This window comes from Propithecus coquereli, unplaced genomic scaffold (assembly GCF_000956105.1).
Source record: "Propithecus coquereli isolate 6110/MARCELLA unplaced genomic scaffold, Pcoq_1.0 Scaffold280, whole genome shotgun sequence".
Classification (NCBI taxonomy): Eukaryota; Metazoa; Chordata; class Mammalia; order Primates; family Indriidae; genus Propithecus; species Propithecus coquereli.
Genome location: NW_012148397.1, coordinates 2,634,836 through 2,653,716, shown reverse-complemented (window position 1 = coordinate 2,653,716; position 18,881 = coordinate 2,634,836). Strand labels below are relative to the sequence as shown.

The following is an 18,881-nucleotide window of genomic DNA, read 5'->3' as shown; positions in this document are numbered from 1 at the left end:
TGGGAATAATAACCAGGGAGACAAAGATGTTTCTTAATGCACTTTACAAATCAGTAAACAAAAGTGAAGAACTACTGCTTCATGTCTAATGGGCCAAAGTTACCTGCAGCTCCAGACCACACAGGTTGCTTTCAATGAGTGAGATGCATGTGAGAACCAGTGTATCCCCAAAGAGTGTGATTCAGGCCTCAAACAGCCTGGGTCTAAATCCTGGCACTGCCATTTGCCAAACCCAAGTTTCTCAGTATCTTTCTACCACAGCTTTCTGCTCTCTGATTAGAGTGGACAACAGGGCCCATTGGATGAGAAGCTGGGTTAATATAGTAAAGCAAGTAATGAAGCAAGCACAATGGCCCCAGCACCAAGGTGAGCACCACAGGAAGGGTTATTTGGGCTCAGGATGAAGCATGCAGGTGCTCTGAGGTTGAACTGCCCATGGTTTGCTTGTTTTTCTATTCAATAATAGCTTTATTGAGACATATTTAACATGCTATAATGCTCACCCTATTAAGGCATACAATTCTGTGGTTTTTGGTATAGTCACAGAATTGTGCAATCATCACCATTTATCTATTATAGTTCCAGAACATTTTCATCATCCCCAAAGAAATCCCATACCCATTAGCAGTCATTCCCCATACCTCTTCCCCTCAGCCCTAGACATCTACTCATCTGCTTTCTGTCTCTATGGACTTGCCTATTCTGGACAATTCATTCCCTTTCATGGACTCACACAACATGTGGCCTTTTGTGTCTGGAACTGTCTTGACTCTGAATCTCAGCCCCAGAGCTCAAAATCTTTATTAAGTTCTTTTATTTAGTTCTCCTGGAGTATCCCCACCTGTGAAATGGGATTAAAACCATAGCAGATAACTCCATAGAGTCATTATGAGGATTAAATGTACTAATTAACACATCTGAAGTATTCACACCAGGCCCAGCTCACAGTCAGCACTACATAGATGTCAGCTGCCATTGCCACTACTACTACTATTAAATATTATTGCTATTTTACAGTCCCTGCCCCAAAGCATCAGAATGGTAATGGGGATCCAAAGATGAACAGTATGCAATAGACAAAATTTCTCTTGCCCTGTTTAGTCACAACCTGGTGGGGATTGTACAATTAGGAATCTGGCTTAAATGAATACAGTGAAGTTGTATCATATGCACATTTCGGTAATGGAAATCTAGCTCTTCCACCAAAAAGAGAAAGAAAAAGAACAATATAAACACTGCAATTAAATGCTATAAAATTATATCTTGCATATATTCTTTATTATGCACTGTACATTACTGCATGCATTATACATTGTTCCACATTGATTACAGTACAGGGTTACATACACAAAACCACGCATACTGCACTTTAATGGGTAGCATAAAAGATTTCAAGGTTAATGATAACTCTGTGTTTGCCTTAAACCCTGACTTTAGATCCTAACCTCTGAGTAAAATGTAACTCTATTGTGTGTCGACAACAATAACAATTCAGAATTATTCCAGACAAATTAAATGAGCCAACAAGCCGTCTACTGAGTTAGGTGTTAGGGTGCAGTAGGCTCCAATTGGTCAACACCCATTTGCCAAGCACCATTTCTGCCCTCCACAAGCTCATAGTCTCATTTTGAAAATAAACAAAATGAGGGGTAATCATAAGAGGTCGGTGAGTGGCAGAATTGGGTTCAGGAAACAGATGGAAATCATCTCTCACCCTACAGCCAGCAGAACAGGCAAGAGCGCCGGCCTTTCCCTGACCCCGTCCACCTCCTTGCCTGCCTTTTCATTCTGCATGGCACTCATCACCTCCTGACAGACATCACAGACCTGTTTGTTTTATATTGTCTCTCCCTCCCTCCGTATGTAAGCTCACCAGGGCAGGGACTTGGTCTGTATACTTCATTTCTGTATTTCCAGTGCCTAGAAGAGTGTAGAGCACTTAGCGGGTGCTGAGTGATATTTGTTGATAAATGACTAAATGAGTGAAAGAGGGTAACTGTTTAGACAACCTCCACTTTTCTCCCATCTCCTGACCCTAAAACGCTCATAATACGCTCCTTTGACCTCAACTGGCTTATTCATTAATTGTTCAAAAGTAGTGGGAATATATTCCAAGTCAAAAATGAGGCCCTAAGGTAGCATTCCAGGGCTTTGGCATACTGGTACCATCTAGTGGGAAAGAGGATATCTGCAGGTGGGTGCATAACCAAATTTGGAAGGTTTTAAAAACAACTACCACCATAACTCTGTTATTATGAGTTCTACTGAGGAAGTTTCTAGTAACGTGTAATGGTGGCAACTGGAGTCTCATATACTTATGCCCTACCCAGGGCATATCCTGCCAGTCCAAGAACCTGCCGTGTCTCTCCATTTTCCTACTCAGGACCCTTCCAAACCCATGGCTGCTCCTCTGTACCAGCAAAGCCTTAGCACAGGGGAGTTAATGGTGGCAGGGGTCGTTCCTGACCAACAGAAGATTAGCATCAGTGAATGTACCTCCAGCCACCTGTCCCACAGAAGGATTATTGTGAAAGGAGTTTTATATGGTTCTTCCACAGAACTCCAGCAGCAATGAGGCCCAGTTTCCCATGACAGTGACCAGCTCACTGACACATTCTTTATTGGCTTATTGGCTTTCCTTCTTTCTTGTCTCACTCTCTCCACTCCCTCACTTCTAGGCCCTGGGATCGTCTCCCAAGTTAATCTCCTGCACCCAAGCTTGTGCTTCCATCACTGTTTGGAGGAACTCAATCCAGGGCACAGTGTCTTGCCACCTTTGGGTAGCAAGGAAGCCCAGGAATTATGGTCCAGATAATTACTACAAAAGCTAAATTATTATACATTTTAGAGCTGGTAGGAGAATTATGTTCCATAGTTGACTAACAGCATCCTTACCTTGATCAAATTTAATGAGAATAATCCAGTGATATGTGGCCCTAAAGAAGTACCATGATTCTTGTGGCAGCAAAGGCCAAAGGAAATGCCTGGTCTCCCTCTCTGGCCTCTGACCCATCCTCTGCTTTAAACTAGTTTGACCAAGTGATGAGGTAGCTAATGGTTTGGATCAGGCAAACTAGAGCCTATGGGCCAAATCTAGCTGTGTCTGTGTTTGTAAATTAAGTTTTGTTGGAAACCAGCTCTGCCCATTTGTTTACATATTATCTGTGGCTGCTTTTATGCTACACTGATAGAGCTGAGGTAGTTGCCAGAGAAACCACATACTTATATATAGACCTTTACAGAAAGATTACCTACCGCTGATTTAAATCATTGATTGCCATATTTTTTAATTTCCAAGAATAAAATTTCAGCAAAAACAAAAAATGAAGAATGGACAAAAGTTGGCCAACCACACTTTATCAGTAAGGACAAAAATACCCCCTATTTATTGCCAACTTCATTTCACAAACCATAAGACATTTCATCCCTAAAATGTGTAAAGGTCATTGCATCAAAACAAAGAACCCTCCATCCATGAGAAGGTAGTGGACAAGCTCAGAGCAACACTGTCTATCCCATTTGAATGTTTTCTTCATAGCACTATCACTATGCAAACTGTCATATTTACTTATTTTTCTTGTTTATTGTCTTTCTCCCCTACTAGAAGGCAGATTTCATGAAGGAAGGCAATCTTTCTTAATCACTTCTGCATACCCTGGTGTCCAGCATCATGCTTGAGATTAGTCTGCTCACAATAAATTTTCATTAAATGAATGTTAATCAAATATGGACTGTACGGATGAGATGCACAGATACAAGCATTCTGAAAGAGACAGAAAAGCAAGGCCACTGTGCAGAGTGACTTGATGAGGGGCAGGCAAAGGAGGAGAGTCCACCCACCAGGACAGGCTCCTTGAGGGCCCAGGAGGTGCTCACCACTCTCTGGCCAGTATGCAAAACAGTGCTTGGCACATAGGAAGCACTCAGCAAATGTTTGTTGAATCAATGGATACCCTGACTAAGGCATTTAAATTAAATTAAAAGGAAAAAAACTGTTTTGGTAAAACAGAAGTAAACTTCAAGTTAGATTCCGTCCAATTGCAACGCACTATAGATCCATGTGTCTATATAGCTAAAGGCTGTATATTTCTCATTTTCTTTTGGATTGGGAAAAACGTTACAGATAGTAGCATGCAGGAGGCACTGGATTAGACAATGGAGTTTCTTGGCGCTCCTGGGGAAGAATGCCATCCGGCTGGCAGCAGCCAGCAGGAAACTGCCAAAGAATTCTCCTGGGTATCTGAAACTGCAGATGAACCACACCCAAGCTGGGTCCTGGCATCTGCGCAGCCATTCTTACTGCGATGGCCGTTCTTGCTGTGGGAAGTACGCAGTGTGGGTGGGTTGTTTGGCCCTGGTCAAGAGCAAGGACTCAGAGAGAAAGAACACAAATAACCATGGGCTAACCCAGTTTTGAAGATTGTAACCAGTAACCCAGATAGGTGGTCCAGGGCCCAGACCCACTTTTAGAGACCAGCAACTCAAAAATGAGGCCGTCTCAGCAGCCATTTTGACTTCAGGAGAGTCAGAGAACAAAATAGACAAGGCAGGGGATTGGGGTGGGGGGAGTAGGGAGTAATGTGAGTGAGAAAGGAAGCTTTTATGCACTAGTGTAAGATAGAGGAAAGTACACAGGCACAGGAATCAAAAATGCACAGGTTCAAACCCTGGTGCAAGTTTTTAGTGGCCATGTGGCCTTGGCAAATGACTCGACCACGGGGAACTTCTTTTCATCAAATAAGAACTGAGAATAAGCCTCTAATGGCTGCAGCAAGGATTTGAGATAATGTATGTAACTGGCACACAGCAGCTTTAGTAAACTGTAGTTATTTTGAAGTATTTTAAATAATAACAATAAGTGCTCAGGGCACTGGCACACACACACACATGCACACATATACACGCTGCCCTAATAAAGCCTCCTGGGAACAGCTGCTGGGCAGATACATCCAAAAGAAAAGATGCCACCAGATCAGATGATTTTATGAGGCATGAAATCCCCAAGAGAGCAATATTTGGGGACCTACCAATATGGGAACTGGCTAATCCTTCCCTAGGGAGCAAACTTTATTTATTTATTTATTTATTTAATATTCCTGCATTATAAACTACTCAGTCATTTGTCCCCTTAAGGTCAAGGTCCCATGGTACCTCCAGACCATAAACTTCCTTGGAGCACAGTGGGGGAAAATTAATACAACCAACATTTCTTAAGTGGATGCCAGTCATAGGATGATGTCATTAGCATATATTTATTTAATCTTCACAGAAACCCTACAGGTCAGGCATAGATATTCCCTCTCCTTATTTGCTTAAACACAGGGGAAAACAGAAAAGGAGGTAAATAAAGTAACTTGTCTGAGGTAACACAGCATGTAAATGGCTGGGCCAGGATTCAGACTCACTTCTCAAGGACTCAGAAGTCTCTCCAACTCCCCTGAGCAGTTCAGGGCACCAGCTCCTCTGGGTCCCTGCAGCTTGCAGGCCCTAATTCTGCTCCAGCGCATTTCCTGTTGAGGGCCAGGACTGTTGTATTCATCTCTGGATTCCCAGATTAGCAGCATTCTTGACACTTGGTAGGTATTAAAAAGTACAGGAAGAAAAAAGAAATGATGGAGGAAAGAGAGAGGGAGGGAGGAGAGATGGAAGGGAGAGAGGGCACAACAGCTGCCCGTCCTTCGGTCTAGTTTAGTCCCTATTGTTTCCTATTATAACAATTGCCAAATTCATCCTTATTTCAGCTATTTATTTCCTTCTTTCTTATCAGCTACCCTCACTAGACTGTAAGCTCCATGAGAGCAGGAGTTATGTCTGTCTCATTTACCTGTGAATTCCCCAAATGCCTCAATAAATTCTTAGTGCATGAGTGAAGGCATCCGCCAGGCAGGCTCCGCCCTCACAGATGAAAGCTCACACACCAGCGAGGCACCAGAGAGGCACTTGTGATTCTGTGATCTTGCACCAGGTCCTAAAACTCTTCACTTTCTCCATCTGTTAAAAGGGGATAACTGTACTGACATCTCCCACAGAGGAGGAAGTGCCTGGTTGAGTGCCTGGCATATAGCTCTCACCAAATATCTTTTTGAGGGAAGCAGGAAGAAGAGAAGAGAAAAACAGCAGGAAAGTAGAATAGACAAGTTCAGAATGAATACTGCTACAGAACACAATAATCCTTTTAACTGCAAAAGTGCCCAGAACTGCAAGGAGCAGAAGTACAGCCTCTGTTTTTCATATATCAAACTTCATTCAGTGACTGAATCAAACTCACCAAATATTTTTACAGGGACCAATTAGATACCTATAGAATCCTGGTTGAAGGAAGAGCTGTGAGGACCTGTATCCTTGTAGGTAATAATGATCTTGATAATCTGTGTGCAGCAAATTAGACTTCCCTGCATTTTAACATCTTTTTATCCATTTGAATCTCATGGTAATTTGATCCATTTTATAAATGGGAAAACTGAAGCTGCTCTGCTGAAGGTCACAGCATAAGTGAGAAAGACAACTGGAAATAGGATCCAGGTCCCTGGTGTGCTGGAGCCAGTTGGTACCAGCTTGCAAGAGCCCACTGTTACATTTTTAGGAATCTCTAAGTTTGGTGGATTGAAATTGCCCATGGTTGGAATATTTACACCACAGAAATTGGCAAACACTACAAATTATGTGGTTGTGTCTTGGCTTGGGTTTGGGTTTTATTGTTTGGTTTGGGGTTTTTTTTAGAGAAAGCCATTTGTTAAACATTTACCCACACACCACTGCCTGGCACCCAGTTGATTATTCTGCTACCATGCCTAGAAGCACAAGAGTCACCAAGGCTATATGCAAGATGCTAAGACAAGGGCTTGTTAGCATTCGCAAATTGATTGCTGAAAGTAGTAGATTATTTGCTTCATGTAAGGAATATTTCCAGTGCTGCTGATTGAATGTTCAAGAAATGATTAAAGGGCTTGGCAATGTTTCCTCTCAAATATCTTTTGCATGAAAAATTTGATTTTGGTTACTCTAGTCAAGGGCATTTTCAGGCCCCTGCAGTCCCATTCCAGAAGCAAGCATGGACTGGATCTGTTGGAACAGTGTGATGGGAGCCCCAGGTGCCTCTCCCAGAAGCATTACTACAGCTGGCTTCCACTCTCACAGAAATGGGCCCTCGGACCCTGTTTACAATGTCAAACACCTGGGTTCCTTGTTTGGGCAAATGGCTCCAGCCTCCTGCCAATTGGAAGAGTCAGAACTCAAGCAGGCATCCTGAACCCTTCCCCGTCCCTTATCCTGCCATCTCCAAACCAGCCACCATCAAAGCCTGTCAAGTTCTCTGCCTAAATGTCTTTTGTATTATCTGAGTAGGTTGTATCTACTCTCATCTGCACTGTCTCTGCACCATCACTCCAGAGTCTCAGGCTTAGACTGGCTTCTCACTTCCACTCATACCCACCTCCAACCCATTCGCTACACTGCAGCCAGAATGACCTTTCCAAAATGGAAGTCTGATCATGTCAATCCACAGCCTCCCCTTATTATCTTCAATGGCTGCCCACTGCTCCGAGGCAAACACCAAAATCCTTGCAGTGGGTGACAAAGCCCCATTGGCTCTGGCACTTCCCAGCCACACATCACACCACTGCCTGGGCTGTGTGGTGTTTCCTCCTGCACAGAGGCTTCATCCAGGCTGTGCTTTCTGCCTGGAATGCCTTTCCCCGTATACACCCTCTAGTGTGCCTTTATCTGCAAGCCCTACTACTTCTCCAGATTTGGGTTCAAGTATCAGGTTGTCAGAGAAGCCTCCTAGATCCTTCACCTAGACCTGATGCCTTTCTTATATTCATTCATTCACTCATTCATTTGTTCATTCATGTTTGCTGAGTACCTACTATGTGCCAGGCACTGTTCTAGGCCCTGAGGATACAGAATTGAACAAATTGGACCATGAGATATGCCATAATAGAGCTTATATTTCATCAGGGGAGAAAGACAAAGAACAGACAAGCAAATTATTTAGAATGGCATGACCTCACACAACTGTATTTCCTTCATAGCGGTTGTCTCCACTTTAAATTATTCATTAATTGATATTGATCCCGTGTGCCAGGCTCTGAGCCCAAGAGAGCAGAGACAGAGTCTGCCATATTAGCAGCTGTATCCTGAACATAGAGATGGTGCCTGGAACACAGTAGGTCCTCCACAGACATTGTAGATATTTACTGAAGCCATTTGGTCCCAGCTGAACCTCCCTGAAGTCAAGCTGCTCACATGCCTGGGGCCTGGGAGGGACAATCCCTAATGGTCAAACCCCTCACACCCACACCCCTTTAAGAAGACTTCTTACAGCTTCTTTGGCTGTAATTTTGAGTTAGATCAGAGGTCAGCAAACTTTTTCTATACAGGGCCAAAGAGTAAATATTTTTACCTTTGGGGGCCAGACAGTCTCAACTCTGTTGTTATAGCACAAAAACAGCCATAAATAATTATATAAATGAATAGGTGTGGCTATGATCCAATAAAACTATTTATAAAAACAGGCTGCAGGCAGGAATTGGCCCACAGGCCATAATTTGCAACCCTTGAGTTAGATGATCCCAGATGCCTGACAGCTTATGGCAGTTGAGGGGAAGCCAGTCTGGCCCGAGTCAGCTATGGGTTCTGTTGGCAGGGACAAGCAACTTTCCGCAGCCCCTACGTTGATCCAGCCACAGGGAGATTATCACAGAAACTCAAGCTTCAGGCATTTGCAGCCACCACCTCTTTCCTGCAGCACACAACCCAGAAAAACAGTTCCCTGCCATCTCCAAAGAAAGAGAAGTTGGCCTGAAGGCGCAGTAAGGCAAGGATGGAGGCTGCCACATTCCTTCACACAGTCCCGGGGCTCCTGAGAGGCTGAGCTCACTTCCGGGCCCTGCCCAGGCATGTGGCAGGGCTGTTGTCAGCTGAGCAGCTGCTGCCCTACACCCCAGCCCGGCCTCCGTGCAGCTAGGAGACACAGGGTCTTTGTGCCTCTGCAGCAGATCGGGTAACGTTCATTGGTGTCTTTGAAATGAGACATGACATGTCAAAACGTGCCTATTGCTAATGTTAATTTTCAAGAATTTGACTTTTATTGGCAACTGGCAGAGGAAAAACAATCACTTTTTTAATATGTGTACATAGTTATATTTACCCTGATCCTTGAGGTCTGTAGCTATGGAAAACAGGAATCATCCGAAGCCTACCTGCTGGTATGGGATGGAGCAGACATTAGTCTAGTATTTACAGAGCCAGAGAGCATTAATTGCAGCATTAACACTGTATGTAGAACTGTGGTGGGTATTAACCGTGAAAAACAGATACAAAAACATCACACAAGCTCCAGGACAGTGCTAGGTGTGACAGCGTCCTATGCATAAGAATTCTCTAGGTGGCAAAGCTATGGATGTAACATTATCCTGAAGTTACAAAAGCTCTGAGTATTAGCTCAGTGTTCCCAGAGTCCCTTGCAAGTCTAAGTATAGTAAGATACTGTGATGTTCTGGTTATGTCTATACAGTCCATGAGCAACACTCTTAGAATGAGGATGCCCCAGGTGTTACTGTACTCTAAGGGCAGTGATGCTTTTGGTAGAACACTACGTACAGGGCATGCAGGCCTATTACGTATGGTCCCAGTGGTCCCAGAACCCCTGGGCTGTCGATGCCTGATGATGTTTTAGGTGTACCAACACTATGGTGTATCAGGGCTCACATTGACTCAGAACTGCAGTGTGTCACTTCTCTGGGTGTAACTATTATACCTGAAGCAATGGGTTGCTTATATTTTATTATTGTTAATGTACAATTTCCCACTTTTCAAAACATTTGATCCAAACAAAGTACATTCATGGCTAAATTTGGCCTGTGGTTGCTACTTTTCAACCTCTGTGAGAGTTTCAGGGTTGGGATAGATGAGTTTCATTACCACCAAGCAGATGTCTCAAGGTTCAATCTGCTAAGCCTCGAGGTGACCCAGTCACCTCCATAGACCCTGATTCAGTAGGCACTTCAAGTTTGAAATGTTATTTCTTCTCTGCTCTAGGCCTCCTTTAGCTGCCTCCCTCAGCAGAGAAAGATGACTTTTCACTCTAATTCTAGGATAAGGCCACCACTGAGTGCCCGCTGAAGGTACAGGGACCCTGTAGTCCAGGCAGTCATTGTGCAGTCTGCCCGGGCAGGGTCCCCAGGTGGACAGGCCGTGGGGAATTGTACTGGCAGCATCCTTCAGGAGGGTCAGATTCTCACAGGTGTGTGGGCACCTTGCCGACAGCTAACTGGAGAAAATGCCAAAACCACTGGTCACTTGATTTGATTCTGCCCAACTGATTATTGTAATTGTGTGACAGACTGATATTTCCCTCTCCTTTTCAACTGGTGTCAGAGCATGAGTGGATCTGGCTCATGCTCACCCTTCTGGGTAGTTATCTCATGGGAAAGATTATCTCCTTTCACAGGCAGAACTGTTCCTGCCTTTTGGCTGCCTAAAGAATAAAACCAGGTCCAACCGAAGTCAAATGCCAGGAAATTTCGGAACTTCCTCACATTCCATATGCATTGTCTACAAAGGTCTTTGAAATTTTCCCTGCTCTAAAACTCAAAGGGGCTACAGAGTCGAAGAATAAAATAGAAGAGAACCAATTGCAATAGGGGGAAAGGAAGAAAGAAATAAAGAAGGGAAGACAATGGGAAAATGTCACAACTTCTCATTTTGAGAAGCTTGAAGCAAATAATTTGAAATAAGGAGAATAGTTTTGTTTTGATGGAGCTGCTATACTGAAGTTCTTTAAAATATGAGCTGTAGATTCAGAATGTTGTAATGCTGTGGATGGAGCCCTCTTCTGGAGAAATTTTTCAGCAGGTATTAAAAGAAGTTCAAAACATACATAGATGTACACACACACACACACAGAATATTGTCTATTTAGATGATATAACTGTCAATTAGGTGTGACTTCAATCCACAGGTTGTCCTTTTCCTTATATTCCTCTAAATTGAAATTAATTGGACTCCCCAAGCAACTGCATTTTTGGAAGGAAAGAAGGAAGGATATTCTCAACAACCGAGCTATACTTTAACCTAAACAGTGGACTTCAGATTGAGATTCAATTTACACATCCAAATGCTGGCACTTTTAGATAATGCAGTTATTGGGTACATTGGTTTGTTGGACAATTTCACTGTACTACATAGAGGATGCTTATAGAAGGAAATAGATTTTAGTTAATGGAAAACCCAAGGGCTAAAGATAGAAAAGGGGAGAAGGGAGGGAGGCAGAGTAGGAGAGATCAGCTAAGATGACTGTTGGGGCTTTTAATATAGACTGTGGAATTACATAAATTCCACATCCCATATTCAGCTTTATAGTTTATTAAATCTCTTTTGGGACTTACTGAAAAAAAAAAAAACAACTGTTCAGACAGGTGAAGTCTACCCCTTTGATTCCTTTCACCACTTGTATCTGTTTCCCAAGTGCTTTTGAAATCTTAAAGGCTGCCATGTGCTGACCCATGGTGGAGTGGAGGGTGCATTCTACAACTCGGAGTCTTTTCTCCTCATCAGTAAGGGTCTGCAAATACCGCTCTTGAAACATAAGAATTTGTGGGAGCACTAGAAGACAGTGATTCTCATTTAAAATCCTGAAAATCAATATTCCAACTCTAAGAGAGAACTCCCCACTTTAAATCAAAATCTCAGAATTCCATGGAACATTTTTAGTCACTCCCAAGTGACTGCTCTCCAAGCCTGAACCACTCCCTAAAATCCTAATTCTTGGGGGATTACTGGTTCATTGTTGGAAGTTTTGGTTAGTCATAAGTGCTACCCAGATAGGTGGAGAATCATATTTACAGTGGAATTTCTAGCTCATGTTTCTCTTGATTTGTTTCACATTCATTATTTGTTGTAGCCAAATTCCAGAGGCCACTTCTGGGATAGACTTTCCCAAAACACCCGAGGGGAAAGGAGAGGTGCCTGTTCAACTTTGCCAGCTTCCAGCCATTGTTGCTTAGAATTCCTTGTCTCCTACCAAAATACCTAAAATGGCAACAGAGCCAATGAGCTTACAGAGATTGATGGCTTCCAAAGCCAGACCCAGAGCATTACAACTGTGGTGGAAAAAAACACAGGCTTGTCTGAGCACCACCAGGGCCTAGTGACTAATTTGCTTTATTACATTGTTTTTCCCTTTCTTCTGTTTTCTCTCTGCCTCAGGAAAGTTTTGTTTTTGCTTGTTGGCTCAAAGGCTCCAAGACTTTTGCCACTTTTTTTCTATGGCACACAGAGCTCTGCACTTGAACCTATTGCTGGTTAACTCGATTGCCTTGAAATGATTTTTCTGTGAGGTACTATTGCTACCAGGATATCAATTACTACCCTAATGTGGACATTTGCTCTGATTATGCATAACAATTGAATAGAGAAATAAGCCTCTCAGGGCAAGCAATTCGATTCACAGTAAAAACTCTACTCCCCTCTTCTAAATAGAATGAACCTTCAGAACCAGACACCCTGGGTGAGGAGACACCAGTTGCTTTGCCAAAGGTACCATGAGCAAAGCCCTCTAGTCCATGAAGATCGCAGGGCACTGTAATGTGGTCTGTTTTGCTCTAAAGAAGGCATCACTTTGGGCAAGCCCTGGAATCTGAGCCGAGGCTGAAGCATGCTGAGAGGAGGAGGCCTATAAAGTCCTGGATAAGGCAATGGGAAGTGCTTCCAGACACAGACAGCCCCCAGGGTGGCACACCCTGTGTCAATGCATTACCTAGGGCATCCTGTTGAATGCAATCTTCCCCACCCAGCAGTCCTAAGAAGGGTGGTAGATTATTTTACAGTGGAGAACCTGAAAGTTCAAAGAGGTTAAGCAACTTGCCAAGGGGGTACCACTAGTGTATGGCAGAAAGGATCTGTCTGAATCCTTTTTGTCTGAGGCATGCTCTGAACCACCTTGCTAAATTGCGATATATGTACACACAAACAGCCTTAGGGATAGAGCGCAGGAAATCTGGAAAACTGGTTCACAGCCAAGCATAGGATCCATGGCAGGACTCAAGGATGTAGAAAACCCAAGATAATCAACGAGCAAAGCCCTGTACAAGAGGAGCTGGTACTGGGCAGTCCTTAATAGGGGTTGTGCATCCAGGGAAGAAAGAAGTCAGGGGTAGGCAAGTGGTCTCACACCTTAATCTGCCCCTGGAGCTATCACCTACCCCCTTCTTTGAGTCATCCCATGGTCACTGCATTTCTGAGTTGCTGGCCCATTTCCAAAGTCTAACCCCAACATTGATCCAGCACAGGTCTCCCCTTAGAAGGCTGCACCGTATCTGCTGATCCCAGCCAGTCCCTGCCTGGGACCCTAACTGCCTTCCCCTTCCTCTCACCCACAAGTTCACACCTGTGTCTCTTTCCCTGGCACCCAGGAGTCCTGGCCAGGAACTCAACACCCATTCCTAGCTACTCCCTGTCCCTTTCCCTACTGTCTGCCTGGCCCTCCCCTGCTCTTATCCACCCACTTGTAGCCTACCAGCTCACTCCAAGTCGCAGAGGCTGCCAAGGAGGCCTTGGGGTCTGGGTCAGGGAGCTCTCATAAACCACCCAGAGCAGGGCAAGGTGTGCCCCTCAGTCGCCAGCACCTCAGGCCTAGCCTCGGAGCACTGCTTTCCTGCATGCAAACTTCCAGAGATCTAGCTGCAGAGGTGATCGCTGGAGGACCGCGGCTCCTTCACCTCCCTCTCCTGGTTGGCTGGTCCTTCCCTCGCGCAGCAGCGCTCCTAGGGTTAACAGGCAGCTGCAGCCCGGGTGGGCAAGGCTTGAACTTTTCTCTGCGCTCCGCTCCCGCCCAAGGAAGGCAGCAGAGGCAGCAGCCCGGGCTCGGGCCGGAGCTCCAGCTGGCTGGACAATGGGTGCGCGGGGGGCTGGGGGTTGGGGCCTGCGCCCTGGCAGGGGACGCGCTCCAGCCCTTCTGGGCCCGGGGTTTGGGAGGGAAAGGACCCTGATGCGGGCGCGGCCGGCGCCAGCGCCTTTGAGCGACAGCAGCAGCCGGGCTGCGGCTCTCCGCCGGCCCGCGGCGCCTTCCAGCGCTCCGCCGGGCTGGGCACGGGGGCCCGGGCGCCCCGGGAAGTCAGCGATGCCAGCTCGGCCTCTCTAGCCCCGCAGCCCGCAATCCAGACCCGAGCAGCGCTTCCGCTGCTGAACGCTGGGTTGGAGTAACCGCTACTCGTTGGAGTCGCCTCCAACTGAGTCTTTCTCCGATGCACCGAGCCTCTGGAGGAGGCGAACCAAAGTTACCCCACTTGATGTAGGCGAGAATGTCGCCCCAGCTTGCAAAAAAAGGACTAGGAATCTCTCTCCTCCTCCCCCGAACGTACACACACACACACACACACACACACACACGCAAGCCAGAGTGGGAAGGTGGGAAGCCAGGGTCCCCAAGGATCTCTGCGCTGGCAATGACCTCTCTGCCGAGCCCCGGTCTGTCTTCGCCGCCGCGCCCGGAGCCCCCCATCCCCCGAAACCCCCCTCGCCCAGCCGATGCCGGGCGACAGGAATGCAGAAACGGGGCGCGGAGCGCGCCCGGCAGCCCCTCTTCCCTACCTGGGACAGGAGAACGCACACAAGGAGCGGAGTTCTCGGCTGCATTTTGCCCGACTAGAAGCGCCCGGCGGCGTTTTCATTCATGCACGCGGCTGCACTGAGCATATTTTCCGTGGGAGCCAGGCTTTGAGGAGAGGCTCTGCCTCGCCAGCCAGCCAACTTCCCAAATAGATCAGCAGCAGCATCACGAAAGCATTGGGTAGAGGCTGATGACCAGGACCAATGGCTTTACAAGACGGATTCCTTCATAAAGCTCCCTCGTTTTGCATGGCAGATACGGGGTGAGCACCTCGAGAAGAGCGAGCCCCGAGGAGGTGGCAGCCCATTTGCTTCTTTGGACTGTTGGGGCCCAGCCTCACAAATCACGCTGGGCAATGCCAGCCGATTCCACTTTTCCAGAGAATGGAATTACACCGGGGACTGGCGGCCACTTCCAGCCTAGTGCAAAAAGATTCTCTTTATTAAAATGTTAATAAGATCCACTTTATTTCCAATAAATCAAATAAAATGACCCCCGCAGTTCCAGCCCTTTCTACGCCTGAAAAGACTTGGCAGTGTTTTGGTTTTTTTTCTTTTTTTCTTTTTTTTCCCCCCAATGTGGCCCAAGTCATGATGGGGTTTGGTGTTTCCCTGCCATCTCACAAATCACAAAGGAGACAGATCAATTCTAGCTTGGAGGGAAAAAAAATCCATCAAGGGGCAATAGATTTTATTAACTGCTCAGGTGAAAGTCTGACTGGCCACCTACTCCACAAATGTGCATCTGGCACCAAAGCTGAGACCTTGATTTGAGGAAACCTTTTTTTCTATGTAGATGTGACCTTTCAGAAGCTCTGATCTACTCCTAGGGACTCAGAACATTGGAAACCACTGCTCAAGGGATTTTATAAGTGGGGTGCTTTGGGAATGAGGGTGAGAGGGACATGTAGGTCTGCCTTTCCTAGTAGGAATCTAGGAATATGCAGTAAAGACCTTATTTTATCATTTTCATGCAGCCGCCTTCTAAAAAGGTTTTAAGGGATTTTACAATAAAGAATGTTTTTGCGATAGAATTTATGTAACCAAAATAGAAAATCTGGGCCAGAAGGAAAAGTTCAGAAAACTAAAATGCTAAGCCCAAACCCTAATATATTTGCTCTGATCTGGATGAGCTTCCTGATGGCCAAAGCAATAAGAGAAACATAAGTTCAATAAGTTACATAGTTCTTGTTATAGAAACATGTATACAATGTTTTTCAGCATAATTTCCCGTGATGCTATATACTGGAAAAAATGTATTATGTGACATCTAATACAGTAGGACACTGAGCAATGGACCATGCAGAGATCCAGTAGATTGGGATATATTCCCAGTATCTGGCACAGGGCCTGAAACATGGAGACATTGATTAGTGTGTGTTAAAGAATGGCTAGTGGTTAATAGATGGCTAGACTTATTCAAGACATAGCAGAAGATGGGGAGGGGCAAAGGGTCTAGAGCCACACTGCCTAGGCATAACCCCCAGATCCGATACTTACTAGTAAGTGACTCAAACTCTCTGTGCCTCCATTTGTCCACTAGTAAAATGAAAATACAAATTGTACTGAACTCATAAGTTTGTGGTGAGGATTAAGTGACAAAATAACCAATCAATAAATTTAAACTGATATGTATTTAAAGATTTCTTCATTGTCTGCTATTTGGTCCCAAGGTCATCTCACGTTGTCCCAAGGTCATTGATAAAGATGCAATGCTGTTTGATATTTGGCTGCTTTAGCCAGCACTGGCCCAACAGATGGCAATGTTGGTAAAACAACCTACAGAAGAAACTGTGAAAGGTGAATCTTGCTGCTTCATCCAGTCTTTTCCTTGCCTAAGTAGGGCCATCTGCCCCACCCCCAAGCTCCTGAAAAATACAGTCTTTGACAGATGATGTCTCAGATGATGACAATTTGAAACCCATGTGTGTGGAGACCTGTACTCATGTTGTCCACTGGTAAGCATAAAGCAGGGTACTTTGGAGTCAAACAGGCTTCAAATCAAGGCATCCTAAAATATCTTAATTTTTCTCCATCCCAAGGAAGGAGTCATCCTGTCAATCAGGGGCCAGCTATACTGGGCCCATGGACTGGCAGACACAAAGATGAAGAGAGAGAGCAGAGGACAGCTTGGGAGTTGATAAACCATGATGAGGGGCACAGACAGCAGAAGATGAGGGTCTAGCTAGGTTTCCACAAGCAGCAGCTGAGTCAAGGGAAGCACCCTCAGAGTACAGAGTGTCCATGGCTGCATTCAAAGGACAAGGCAGTATTGTGCATTTTATAGTTCTGCTGGCCCTTCTGTGCTCTCTCCACTCCATTGTCCTTAGTGCCACACTCAAACTATTTCCAGTTTCCCTCCTTCTGGGCATATGGCAGGGTTGTATTTGCTGGCCTTCTTGTGGTTGTGGTGGGGCAGTGTAACCAGATCTAGCCAATGAGCTATGAGCAAAAGTGATATGTCACTCCCAAGGCTGGAGCATTTAATTGCCAGTGTCAGACAGGTTGGTTTCCCTAGCTGTGTCTTTTACTCCCAATGGGCCAGTTGTTAGATATTCCCCCTCACAAAGGGGGAATAATTTTGGCTGAGGCAGCTTGGTTTGGCCAAGGGCAATTCTCTAGTCTGACCTCAAATTTATCATCTATATATAAAACTAGGGCATTGGAAGTAAAACAGGTAAACAGAGGTTGTAATTACCAGGCCATGGGTGACCTCATGAGTCTGATGGCACCAGGAAAGACAGATGTAGATATGCCTGGCTGACATCCTGCTGACTCTGTCCCATGCCAGGTCCTGCTCACGCCTTCACTAAGGTCCTGGGCTGTTCTACTGGCAGGCAGAATATCTCAGCCAACCTTATCTGATCCCAGGTGGGTATGCATTAAGGGCCTGTCCCCATCACTTTCTTGCCTCAGTCCCCACAGGCAGGCTATTTAGGGCTGAAGGAGTTGGCTTTAGAAGTCTTCTTAGGCCTTGAGGCTCACCTCTGTAAACCCGTAGAAGTCTCCAGCACTCTGAACTTAGTAAGGTGGAATGAGATTTGACAGCAAGATGAGACTTGGATTGGGATCTCCAGATTCTACTTATATTGAGCAAGTTGCTTTTACTCCCGTAGCCTCAGTTTCTGATCAATAAAATGGGCATAATAACATGATATACTCCAAAGGCTGTTGTAAAAATTGGCATTGCTTTCCCCAGTACCTACTACTCTCCTCTGCTCTCACAGAATGTGCATTTCACCAAAGGACATGAGATCAGTTTTGTTCAACAAAGACAGGAGAAAAATTATTTCATTCCAACAATAACAGGCCTCTGAAGAAGAAATCCATTTTTGTTTGTTTGTTTTGCCTTGCTTTTCCTTCATTCCCTAATGGAGGTCTTCTGGTTGATAGATTGATTGATGGTGGCAAATATAAATACTGAAGCTCAAAGACACCCTCTACCTGTCCCTGCTCCACCTCCCCCGACACCAGCCCCTGACCAGGCTCCAGCTGCTATAGCAGCTGTGGGCTCCCAAGAAGCTGTGCCGGCCTTTAGACACATTTGAAGTGCACACCCCTTTTCCACACTCATCGGCCTGGCTTTGGAGCTGCCAAAGTGATCCTACAGCCAGCAGCTGCCTCCTGTGGGTGCTGGGAGTTGCAATTGTTTCCTCTGCCTGGCTGATGTTGATGAAGACATTCCAGAGCATGTGGGGGTGGCTGTGTGAGGGTGTGTATGTGCCTGGGTGTGTGTGTACAAGTACATGGAGAGGGGGCAACTGGTGTATGCTCCAGCAGACATAAATTATTCACATTTGGCTACACTTTGAATGTGCTGCTTGTGATAAGGTACTTGTTTGTATTGAGCAGTGACAAACCAGACATGACCCTTAGGAGACAGAACAGCTACCAGGTATGCCTGGAGCCCTAGATAATGGGGATATACTTAGACAGCATGGAGGGAAGCCCAAACCATATAGCATTCCAACATACCTTAATGCTAACGGGACACCCCTCATGGTGCAAAAGCCTGCTAAAAAATATCCACGATTATGACAATATACCATCCTATAAGGAGTCTCCTTGACTACCGAAATGATGATTAAAGGTAGCATCACTGATCGCTTTTTTTTTTTAAGACAGGGTCTCACTCTGTCACCCAGACTGCAGTGTCATGACACAAACACAGCTCACTGCAACCTCCAACTCCCAAGCTCAGCCCATCCTCCTGACTGAGCTTTCCAAGTAGCTGGGACTACAGGCATGTGCCACCACACCCAGCTAATTTT

The 18,881-nt window shown here is 45.5% G+C and overlaps 1 protein-coding gene across 3 annotated transcripts in view; it reads right to left on the bottom strand.

The window, feature by feature from the left end:
• CDH13 (cadherin 13) overlaps positions 1-14,936 on the bottom strand; it is a 977,229-nt gene extending 962,293 nt beyond the window's left edge. For 2 of the 3 annotated variants that reach the window (XM_012648205.1, XM_012648204.1), the window contains exon 1: positions 14,593-14,760. Coding sequence is in view for 2 of the 3 variants with exons in the window: in XM_012648204.1 (XP_012503658.1) it covers positions 14,593-14,637 (45 nt within the window). In the remaining variant the exon portion in view is untranslated. Of the gene's footprint in view, positions 1-14,592 lie in introns of all 3 variants that reach the window. The other variant, XM_012648206.1, reaches the window with a different exon arrangement.
• Between the last annotated feature and the right edge of the window lie 3,945 nt (positions 14,937-18,881).